Source organism: Solanum tuberosum, unplaced genomic scaffold, assembly GCF_000226075.1.
Source record: "Solanum tuberosum cultivar DM 1-3 516 R44 unplaced genomic scaffold, SolTub_3.0 scf00485, whole genome shotgun sequence".
NCBI classification, from domain to species: domain Eukaryota; kingdom Viridiplantae; phylum Streptophyta; class Magnoliopsida; order Solanales; family Solanaceae; genus Solanum; species Solanum tuberosum.
Window position 1 is genome coordinate 311,112 of NW_006239399.1, and position 12,709 is coordinate 323,820.

At 39.0% G+C, this 12,709-nt stretch overlaps 1 protein-coding gene across 1 annotated transcript; it reads right to left on the minus strand.

Moving 5' to 3' along the window:
* Positions 1–4,164: 4,164 nt before the first annotated feature.
* Positions 4,165–12,098, minus strand: LOC107058277 (histone H3.v1-like). The gene is made up of 6 exons (XM_015303806.1): positions 11,865–12,098; positions 11,209–11,419; positions 10,804–10,856; positions 4,834–5,032; positions 4,396–4,567; positions 4,165–4,348 (listed from the first exon to the last, which is right to left on the minus strand). The coding sequence occupies exons 1-6, from the start codon at positions 12,096–12,098 to the stop codon at positions 4,165–4,167; spliced, it is 1,053 nt and encodes a 350-aa protein (XP_015159292.1).
* Between the last annotated feature and the right edge of the window lie 611 nt (positions 12,099–12,709).

Below are 12,709 nucleotides of genomic sequence, written 5' to 3' on the forward strand. Positions count from 1 at the left end.
TTTAGCTCATATTAATATGAGATGACTTTATAGTACTTTTTGTGTAGTGAATATCTAAATTGTATTTTTAATACTCAATTAATTAAATTAAATTTAGCTTTAAAAATGAATCAAATTAAAGAAAAACAACAAAGTTTAGTGTAATGCTAGTGGTACTTTTTACCACATCGGTGGAAGACACATGATCTTTAGCATTTATAATGCTATTAGTTAGAGCATTGGTAGAATAGAGTAATTACATATAGGTTGGGCAATGGGTAGTGGGCAAGGATTAAGTTAGTGCAATTAAGTAGGTGCCTACGTGTATGGGGGTGTCCTAAGTGTATGAGATTCAAGAACAAAATAATTAATTAGGAGATATTAATTATTAATTAATATTGTTTAGAAAAATCAACATCTTCAATGTAATGTGTGAGAAAGCACAACTTATTTAATTGAATAAATTTCAATAATATAATTTATTATTAATTAATCATTCTCCCATTTAAATTATACTAGCTATGGTCTATATATAAGCGTCATATTCTAGTAGGTGCAATATAGATCATTTTTGAATCATGATATCAACCAGTATATACCTCATTAGTGTTGAAGTGTAGATGTCGTTGTTACAATATAAACCAAGCACATAAAAAAGTATCGTGTCACGCCCCGAGCCTACACCCCGGACGTGGCTAGCACTCGAGAACCATTGCTGGCCCTAAGTGAACCCTTGGCCTGACTTACTTACTCAGCGGAAGTCTATATGCATATTTATAATGATCAATAGCACTGTACTCACTTGAATAATAAAATATTGAGAATGCTTAAAATTCATACATTCAACTTGGCCAAATGGCAACTCAAGTCTTAACATATGAAATGATAATGTAAAGACAACTGAACTACTAACTATCTGGCTGTCTATGAAGCCTCTAAACAAAAGGGATGTCAGGACAAGACCCCCGATCATCCTAACAATGAAACAAATACTGCAAGCAAAGTAAATGAGTCCTCCGGAATGCAAGAAGGATCACCAACAGTCTCTAAACTGCTCACTGGATCAACGATGCGCTGGATGCCGATCCTAGTTACCTGTGTTTGCATCATAATAAGATGCAGGCCAACTGGCATCAGTACATTGAATGTACGAGTATGCGAGTTGGAATGCTAAACACAACTTAAGCTTGAAAAGAAACTGAAAGGAACTGAAGAACTTACTTGGCTCAACTCAACTCAACATAACTAAACTTATTTCAATGTAAAGTAGTTTAAAAACAAGTGCAATATAAAGAAAAGCTATTTAAAACATGATGTCAACTCTATGTGTATGCAAAGATACACTAAAACTCTGAAATGTATGTAAAAATACAAATAATTGTGTATATAAGAATACAATTAACTTCTATGGGAGTTTCTCTAACCGACAACCATCACTTAAGAGCTATAGTGATGATACAACGTTTTACCTCACGCTGCTAAGGCATCCTATACCTTGCCAAGGGTATAGTTACTGAACTACTAAGTGGATCCACTAGTCTATGGTAAAAAGCACTAAAGGTTCATCTAAAAAGTATGACCCTTTTCTACCCATGAAGGCTACATGGTTTATGGGGGCTATGGGTTTTCTGAACGCTCCCCCATATCGGTACTCAATACTACTCCCAAAATATGATACTAGCTCTTTATGTTTAAAAACATACTTCTTATGTGATTTGAGATTAGTGCTACAAAAACTTAGCTCAAAAGGTTTATCTTTGAAATCAAAGTTTCCTCTCCTGCTTCATTTAGTAAAACGATTACTCTTTTCTGAAAACTAGCCCGAAGGCCCTTTGGAAATCGAGGTTTCCTTTCTTGTTTAAATGTTAAAACATTTAAAACCCTTTGGGAATACATAGTCCCCATATACTTTTGAAGAAATGAACTTCAAGCTTTACTCAACTTGAACTTTAAGTCTTAAAACAAAGTTAAAACATTTATAAAAGACTTTTGAAAACTTTGAAGAACTTCCCTTGACTTTGACCTTAACTGCTCTTGACTTGACTCTTAACTGGTTCTTGAATTGAATTATGGATTCAAGGATTGTGATTTGTGGTTGGAAAGAACTCATGATGTTTAGTAATGATTTTAGATGGCTAAACATGAGAAAAGACCAAAAATCAATATTTGAGGGTGGGTCCACGATGCGGAGAAGCATTTAAATTTTGGTTTAAAAAATAACTATTGAGGCAGAACGGTCCGTGACCGCTTCGCGATGCGAAACGATTTTTCCCAAAACTGGGGACCAGCTCCACGATGTGGAGGCACCTCCAAATTTCGACCGACAAAATTTTCTTCTTCGTTTTCCAACTTTAAACCCCCTAAACTCCATGGGTTCTTTACCAAACACTTAGAATCGATTATATGTTCAAAGTACATCAGATTCTACTCAAAATCAAACCTAAAAATGTGAATCAATCTCAAGAAACTCCAATCAGCACAACCCACAAGAATTCAAACGAAAATTTATCAAGAACTAAAGGATTTACTTTCAAATCTAATAACTTCGCTGAAATTGAATCATGATTGGCGCACGGGTCTACTAACCTAACGCTATGTTATCTCACATACCTTGTAGGGATCACCGCCGACGAAATCCACAAGCTAATCTCGACGAATCTTGAATGTTCTTCTCCTTTCTCCAAGCCCTAGCGTGAAAATCACTTTTCTAAAACTGACTAAAATCTGAATTTACCCCAATTAAACTCCAAAAAATGACTTAATTAAGTTGGGGTAAGGAAAAGACCAAACTACCCTTCAAAAATCCGGATTTGGACTTTCCTAATTCCAACAGCCCAACTTCCAAAGGGGATAACTCACTCATACGAACTCGGAATCGCGCAAACTCAGCGGCGTTGTAATGATCATTCCAAGACCTTTCCTACCATATCTGGAAGTACCTCTAACGCATCTTGAGGTAGAAGTTATGGCCATTTGAAGTTGGCCTAAACTCAACTTTTTCCTAACTTTAGACAAATTTCCAGATTTTCATTATTTCCTAAAATGACTATTTCCAGTTCTTAGCTTCTTCCTAGCTATTTCAAATTGCGAGATGTTACATATCGACTGTCTTAATTATCTATATATTTTGACCAACAGTGACAGTACTCAATTATCCAAGTTTTACAACAGTAACAAAGTACAAATTGCTACTTTTTCAACGGTAACATTTGCTTCTTTAGTGCATAAAAAGAAGTATTCATGAACTCTTCCATCTTATTCTATTTTAAAATACTTTAACATCTCTTTTAATTATGTCTCAAGCATCTCAAACATCTGATGCAAAAAAGTCTTATGTTTGTTGTTGTGGTAATTTAGCTATGTTGAGGACGTCACACATCGATACGAACCTAAGTCGACAATTCTTTAACTGTGCAATTGGGGTATGCTCTTTTTTTAAGTGGTTTGAAAATAATTCATCAACGAACAGTCCATGAAATTGAGTCCGGGACTCGAGACATCAAATTTTCAAGGCGTTACCGAATTTCAAATATTAGAAAGACTTCGAAACACTGAAGAAAATAGGGATTTGCTATTGACTTTATTAAAAGAAGATGAAGAACAAAGGGATCACTTTAAAGGATTGCTAAAAGACATCAAAATAGATAGGGATCAACTAAAACAAAGGTTGATATTGGCTGAAGAAAAAGAGAAAGGCATAAAAATAATATTGTATGGTTTGTTGTTAGTGGTTGCTTTTTGGAAATGTGTAACAGGGATGCAGTAGTACAATCTTATATCTTTTACTCATGTAGTACTATAGTTTATCAATAAAATGAAGTTTTTCTCGTATGGTAAGACAATGCATTATATATACAATTTAAAGTCGATAACTGACAACAATATCCATCAAAATAAAAATGACATTTACATGATCCAACTGTCTAAAATATCACTTCAAAAACCAACTACTTCAACAACCAATTGTCTTAAAAGGTACTTCAAAAACAAACTATCTCAAAAACCAATTGTCTTAATATTCAACCATCAAAAACTAATTATCTATAAACCAACTGTGTTAATCTTTAACCACCAAAACCAACCATTTCAAAAACCAATTGTCTTAATCATCAACCACCAAAAACCAATTGTCTTAAAACTCACTTCAAAAACAAATTGTCTTCAAAAACCAATATCACAAATACCTTACTCATCATCATTGAGCTCACCATTGAGCTCCATAACAATACCCATCATGTCCATTGAAATTTCATTACTGCCTTCTTTTCCCGCTTCTGCCAAGCCTTCTTCTACATTCTCTTCCTGCTTCTCCTCTTCTTTTTCTCCATCTTCTTCCTGCTTCTCCTCTTCCTTTTCTTCTTTTTTTTCTCTTCAATCTCCTCTTCTTTGATTTCTTCTTCATTCTTCTCTTCCAACTTCTCTTCTTTTTCTTCCATCTTCTCCTCCTCTTGTTTCTTCACTTCCAACTTATCTTCTTTTTCTTCTATCTTCTCCTCATCTTGTTCATTAACTTTTTCTGCAACGTACTCATCAACTGCAACAAGATCTTCATCGACTATTGCTAATGGAAGGATTTCATCAACATCAACTGCAACACCATCTTATCGACTGTTAGTGCTGTATAGTCTTCATCAACTGCTACAAGATCAGTGGCTTAGCATTCTTACAAATAAATTATTTTACACAAATAGTATATAAATTAGTCTACCTTTATTTTTCTTGTTCTTTTGAGCTCTCCTCAATTTCTATCTCGTATAAAAGCAACAACTTCCATCATTGATAGTTCAAGAGATGCAACACGCTCGCACAAATTATCATCTTTATTTTTCTGTTCACTCAAAAAAGAATTTTCACAAGGCTTATTGGAATTGTTCTCTCCCAATATTTCATCCTCCTCGTTCTCTACTGCTGAAGTGAGGACATTGACGCCTTTCAAATTATCCTTTAAGGCATTAATGATTGTGTCCTTCACTTCGTCCGTATATGGCTTTAATGTTGCCATGTAAGTTTGTTTTGTCTCACAGACAGTAGGTGTGAGGTATGGGTGCACAATCTGCAAAAAAAAATGTAAATAGTACAAAACATTCACTAATTTACAAATATTTCCAGATAATAATAAATAAATTTATACCTTTGTACTTCTCCCTTTGTACTTAAATGGATCACTTTCGACAATATTATCGCTCTTTGTCGTGTGCCATCTAAGTAAACGGGGAATGGGCAGAGAAGAATTGTCACGCCCCGAATTACCGCTGAGACGCGGACACGGGACCTAGGATCACAAGTGATCCCAAGCTAACCCTGTTGGCATGACATGAGCATACTAAGGATAATAATAACTGATGCGGAAGCTAAATCATAAATAAAATAGATATGATGGGGAAAGTCCATATACTATAACTGAGATAAATGAGAAGTGATGAGTTTAATACAAAGAAGGTATTAACTCAATACTAAGCAGAATCTAACTATGTCTAAAAATAGTCTCTAACTGACTAGAAATGCTGGGACAGACCCCAACTAAGTCTAGCAAGACTGAAACTAAAGGACTGAAAATACTGAAAAGAAACTCGTGACTATTATCCTCGGAGAATGAAGACTCACCACTGATTCTGCTAAACTGTAGATCGGGAACCGATCTAAGCGTGATCTGGATGCTGAGAACCTGAACCTACATCACGAGAAAATGTAGCGCAGAGTATGCGTCAGTACTTGAAAGGTACTGAGCATGCAGGATATAATAAAGTTGAAATAACATATAACTGAACAAAGCACATAAGCAATGATATAATCAGAACATGATATAGATACTGAATACTGAGCTAATTGAATGCAATGACCAATTTATAACATACTGAGACTGAATACTGAATATACTGATACATGGTCAATGCACCAGAATCTGACTGAACTGTGGGTGCTACTAATAACCGATAATAAAACAACATGAGCTAAATGTGGAGTCCGATGTATACTCCCCATCGAGAGGACCTAATAGACCCAGCCAAAGGTGTAGAGGCATGCTAGCGTGATCACTAAAATGATGCCCACAGAGGGGACTTACAACCTATGTGGCTAGTAGTTCTGGGACTGTTTGGGTACACTGAACCCTAGTCCAACTCGGTATTATGCTACTCCTAGTGGATTGAGTAATTTACACATTATGACTGAATTTCTGTTATTTACAGGATAGCTCAAACTGAACATGTAAATTGAGGATGCAACAATTAAACTGATATTGATGCATTAATAACTGAGGCATGTATAACTGAATAATTGAAATATCTTACCTAGCATGTGTAATTCAAGAACTAAAGAAATACATAGCTAGGGTTCTGGAATTTATGCAATAAACTGAATATTAACGTACTAATCTGATTTGGATCATTCTAACAACTAAGAACCCAACAATTCTAACATTCAAGAAACCCTAGGTCTAGTCATAATAAGGGAATCAAGAACTGACTGAAAACTAGGGACCTAATAGGTGAAAGGAACCCACTAGTGAAATCCACATACCTGGTGACAAATTCCACGGAGAAATCTTTCAATTTTGGGGATGGAACTCGAGGAAACTTGCTGCGTTCTTTAACTTAGAGTTGGTCACCTCTTTCTCTCCTTTCACTTCTATTTTTCTATGTTTTGATTAAAGATCTGACTTGGGTAAGTTCTAGTTATATTTCTAGGCTTAAGCTGACTAAAACCACGAAATTTAGGATTAAAACGACGTAGTTTAGGAGTCCAAGGAATAAGGAAAACACCGAAATAACCCTGACTTAAACTGCAGACGGACTGACCACGACCACCTTTACGGACCGTGTAAAGGACCACGGACCGTGAAGTTGGTCGTGGTCTGGACTTGGTGACTACTAGCTGAGGGCCTGAGTCCACGAGCCCTACCACGACCCGTGTGAAGGACCACAAACCGTGAAAGTGTCCGTGGTCTCCACTTGGACTGTGGTCTGGAAGGACTGGCTAGGGGGCTTACTGGTAAGGTTCCACGGACGCCCCTACGGGTCGTGTGAAGGACCACAGACCATGAAGGTCCTCGTAGTCCTCACTTAGGCGTGGCGGTCTAAGGGGCTGGTTAGGCAGGTTCTCTGCCTCGACTCTACGGGCGCCACCACAACCCGTTATTAAGACCACCGATCGTGAAGGTACTCGTAGTCTGATGTCTGGGCCTGGTGACTTCCAAGTCAAGACCACGGGAAGGTCTACAGATCATGGACATTATCACGGTCCGTAAACCCTGCCTTAGTTCACTGCTTCAGGTATATTTCAGAAATTTCTTTTTCGGTCTGGGTTTCGAGGTGTTACAATATCTCCCCATTGGGATCATTCATCCTCGAATGAAGACTAAACTAGCTGAAATGGAAGCAATTAGCTGCAACCCTACCACTAAACACTGAATGCTGATTTCTGACTGAACTGAGTTCCAAAAACATGCAGATACGCTGAAAAAGCAAGTACAGGCTGAAGGAAATAAATACTAAGACTGAATTAGTGCATGAATGACTGAAAAACTAGAAGAGGAACTATTACCTCAAGCTGGAATGGAATCGGAAGGAAAGAGGTGAGGATACTTGGACTTCATGGCTGCTTCTGCTTCCCAAGTAGCTCCCTCTACGGACTGACTCCTCCACAAAACCTTAACTGAAGCGACTTTTTTGTTTCTCAACCTTCGAACCTGACGATCAAGGATTTCAACTGGTACCTCTTCATAAGTGAGACTATCCTTCACATCCACAGTAACTAATGGCACTACGGATGCTGGATCACCCACACACTTCTTCAATAGTGAAAATGTGGAAGACTCGATGCACTGCTGCCAAATCTGCTGGCAACTCTAACTCATAAGCCACTTTACCAATCCTTTTCGAGATCCGGTAAGGGCCTACATTACTGGGACTGAACTTCCCTTTCTTCCCAAACCTCATCATCCCCTTCATAGGTGACACCATCGAGAAAATCCAATCATCAACTTGGAACTCTAGTTCCCTTCTCCTTACAGTTGCGTAAGACTTCTGACGACTCTGGGTTGTCTTAAGTCTATCTCGGATGAGTCACACTTTCTCCATAGCAAAATGGACTGAATTTGGGCCTATCAAGGCTGCTTCACCTACTTCAAACCAGCCCATAAGAGATCTACATCTACACCCATACAATGCCTCATAAGGGGCCATATGAATGCTGGAATGGTAACTATTGTTGTAGGCAAACTCAATAAGAGGAAGGTAATTATCCCAACTACCCTTGAAGTCGATCACAAAAGCTCACAACATGTCCTCTAATGTATGAATGGTAAGCTCTGCCTGACCATCCGTCTATGGATGAAATGCTGTGCTAAGGTTAACCTGAGTACCAAGACCCTTCTGAAATGACTTCCAGAAATGAGAGGTAAACTGAAGACCTCTATCTGAGATGATATACAAAGAAACCCCATGCAACCTCACAATATCATTAATGTAAAGCTTGGCGTAATCTTTCGCCGAATCTGTAGTCTTGATCACCAAAAAGCGAGAAGACTTAGTAACTCTATCAACAATCACCCAAATGGAGTCATGATGTCTGCGAGTACGACGTATATCTGTGATGAAATCGATGTTGATCACTTCCCACTTCCAAGTAGGAATGTCAATCTCTTGAGTCATATTTCCTGGTTGCTGATGTTCTACCTTGACTTGCTGGCAATTGGGGTACTTAGCCACAAAATCTGCTATATCTCTTTTCATACCATTCCACCAATAGACACCTGGATGAATAGAATATCTGGAGTTATGGACCTCTGCAAGAATGTGCTGTCTCAACTCACCCACATTTGGAACACATAATCGACCCTGGTAGAGAAGCACACTATCTCCCCCTTTGGAGAAAACCATAACTCTCTGTTGGTGGACCACACCTTCGAGTTCAAGTAATATCGGATCACTGTCTTGCTTTTCCTTAACTTCCACTACCAAAGAAGATTTTGCCCCATTCTGAATGGTTACACCACCATCTGATATGCTCATAAGCCGAATTCCTAGGCGAGCAAGTCTGTGAACATCCTTTGCTACATCCTTTCTTTCTTCCTCAACATGTGTTACACTACCTATAGATAGTCTGCTAAGGGTATCTGTTACTACATTTGCCTTACCAGGATGGTAATGCACACTCATGTCATAATCCTTGAGGAACTCAAGCCATCTTCTCTGGTGAAGATTCAAATCTTTCTGGGTGAACACATACTGAAGGCTCTTATGGTCTGTGAACACATCAACATGAACACCATACAAGTAGAGCCTCCAAATCTTGAGAGCAAACACCACTGCTTCACGGTCGAGGTCATGAGTCGGATAATTTTTCTCATGCACCTTAAGCTGTCTGGAAGCATAAGCTATAACCTTACCTCACTGCATTAACACACAACCTAGGCCGACTCTGGATGCATCACAATTAATGAGATAGCTGTCTGAACCTTTTGGTATAGTCAAAACAAGAGTTGTAGTCAACCTAGTTTTCAATTCTGCGAAGCTTTTCTCACAATCATCTGACCACTGAAACTTGACTATCTTTTGAGTCAACCTAGTCAATGGTAAGGCTATGGATGCAAATCCTTCCACGAACCTTCTGTAATAATTCGCTAGACCCAAGAAACTTCTGATATCTGTAGCAGAGGTAGGTTTGGGCCATTGTTTCACTGCTTCTATCTTCTGGGAATCTACTCGAATTCCTTCACTAGACACAATATGCCCAAGGAAAGCAATTGATTGTAACCAAAACTCGCACTTGTTAAATTTTGCAAATAACTGGCGATCTTTTAGAGTTTGCAGAACAACTATCAAATGACTCACAAGTTCTTCCTCACTCCTAGAGTAAATGAGGATATCATCAATAAAGACGGTAATGAACAAGTCCAAGTATTGCTAGAACACTATGTTCATCAAATCCATGAAAGCTGCAGGAGCATTGGTTAGTCCAAATGACATGACTACAAATTCATAATGACCATACCGAGTTCTGGAAGCTGTCTTCAAAATGTCACTATCTCTGACTTTAAGTTGATGATAACCCGATCTGAGGTTTATCTTTGAGAAATGACTAGCCCCCTGAAGTTGGTCAAACAAGTCATCAATCTTGGGGATGGGATACTTATTCTTGATTGTGACATTGTTTAACTGCCTATAGTCAATGCACATTCTGAGAGAACCATCTTTCTTCTTTACGAACAACACTGGTGCACCCCATGGCGAAATACTAGGTTTGATGAAGCCCTTCTCTAAAAGGTCTTTCAACTGCTCTTTCAATTCCTTAAGCTTTGCTGGAGCCATTCTGTAATGAGGAATAGAGATAGGCTTGGTATCTGGAATGAGATCAATTCCAAAGTCGATTTCCCTATCGGGAGGGACTCCAAGAAGATCATTCGGAAACACTTCTGTAAACTCATTAACCACTGAAACTGACTCAAGAGTTGGGGTTTCGGAGCTTGAATCCTTAACCCGAACTAGATGATAGAGATAACCGTTAGAGATAATCTTTATGGCCTTAAGGTAAGAAATGAATCGACCGATAGGCACTAAGCTACTACCCTTCCATTTTAAGATGGTTCATTTAGAAACTGAAAACGAACAATCCTAGTTCTACAATCGACTGAGGCATAACAAGAATGTAACCAATCCATGCCTAGAATGACATCGAAGTCTACCATTTCTTACTCTACAAGATCTGCTGAGGTGACTTTTTGAGAGACTGTGACAGGGCAATTTCTGTATACCCGTCTAGCTAAACTGGGTCACCGACTGGAGTAGAGACTGAGAAAGGTTCTGGTAGAGTTTCTGGACTAACAGTGAATTGGACTTCTATATAAGGAGTTGCAAAAGAATGAGTAGCCCTTGGATCTAATAAAGCATGAACATCGAGATCAAAGACTCGTTATGTACCAGTGACTGTATCAGGAGAATCTTCCTGATCCTGGCGAGCCTGAAGAGCATTGAGCCTATTTTTGGCGTTGTCCGGCACCTATACCAGATGAGTTACCCTGCTGAGTTGGGAGACTTGCTGGTGCTGCTGTAGTTGTAGATTGAGCTCTACCATTATTACTTCCTTGACCCTGTTTGGAAGGATAATCCCTCAACTTGTGACTAGACTAACCACACCTAAAACATCCTTCTTTTCCAGTAAGACACTCGCCCGGATAGTTCTTACCACACTTAGGGTAAGTTGGGTAGGTTTTGGTGCCTGAAATACTACCTTGAGACTTAGAGCCTAATGCTTCACCCTTCTGATTATTCCAAAACTTGGAAGATGGGACACTGGCTGATGAAGGTGCTGGAGTTGAAAATTTCTGCTGTCTCTGAGAGCGATTTCCACCACCCGGTTTCTGCTGAGAATAGTCATAGTTTCCTGTCCTAGCCTTCTTGTTCTCCTTAGCCTGTTCCCTAAGCTTGTCACCATCAATGTGCTGAGCATGGGGCATAAGCTTAGAGATGCTCATATTTTCCAGCAACATAGCATTCCTACATTCTGTCTTCACCAAGTTTGACACTCCATATAGAAAGTTATTCATCTGAGCCCTGGAATCAGCAACCATGTGAGGGGCATACCTAGAGAGTTGGGTAAACTTGAGCCCATACTCTTAGACTGTCATGCTACCTTGCCTTAAGTTCCTAAATTCCTGGTCCCTTCCTTCTCTCAACTCTAGGGGGAAAAACTTGTCCAGAAAGGTTTCTTTGAGACAATCCCAAGTAATAGGAGCTGCATCTGTACCCCTGTTCCCTTTCCACTAAGTATACCAGATATGAGCTACATCTTTTAGTTGATACAATGCTAACTCAACCCGGTCATTCCCAGTTACCTGCATCACCTCAAAGATCTTCTTGACCTCATCAATGAAGTTTTGGGCCAACTTGCGATCCTAAGAACTCTGGCGGATTCAACCTAACAAAGTCTCGCACTCTAGCTGCAGCTAACCCAACATTAGCATTTGCCTGAACTGGAACCCGCTGATTGTTCACACTCTGAGCCAACATCTGAATGGCGTTCCTGAATTCTGCATTCGAGACTTCTTGATCAGGAACTGGAGGAGCTGTGTTTGCATTCCTGGCATTCGCATTGCTGGCGTTAGCTCTACGGGGAGGCATGATCACTGAAACGTAGAACGTCGAGTTAGAATATGATTAGATCATACCTTACGCACGATAAGAGTAACAAGAAAATAAAGATTCTTTCTAAAACATTTCGTAGCCTCCTTCTCATTAGATGTGGTGCACTTCACACCCATGAAAATGATTCTACTTAGTGCGGCTTTTCAGACATCCTAGGACTCTTAAACCTTGTGCTCTGATACCAAGTTTGTCACTCCCCGAGCTAAACCTGAGACGCGGAAATGGGACCTAGGATAACAAGTGATCCCAAGCTAACCCTGCTGGCATGACATGAGCATACTAATGATAATAATAACTGATGTGGAAGCTAAATCATAAATAAAACTGATATGATGGGGAAAACCCATATACTATAACTGAGATAGATAAGAATTGATGAGTTTAATACAAAGAAGGTATTAACTAAATACTAAGCTGAATCTAACTATGTCTGAAAATAGCCTCTAACTGAGTAGAAATGCTGGGACTGGCCCCAGCTAAGTCTAGAAAAATTGAAACTAAAGGACTGAAAATACTGAAAAGAAATTCGTGACCATTGTCCTTGGAGAATGAAGACTCGCCACTAATTCTGCTGAACTGGAGATCAG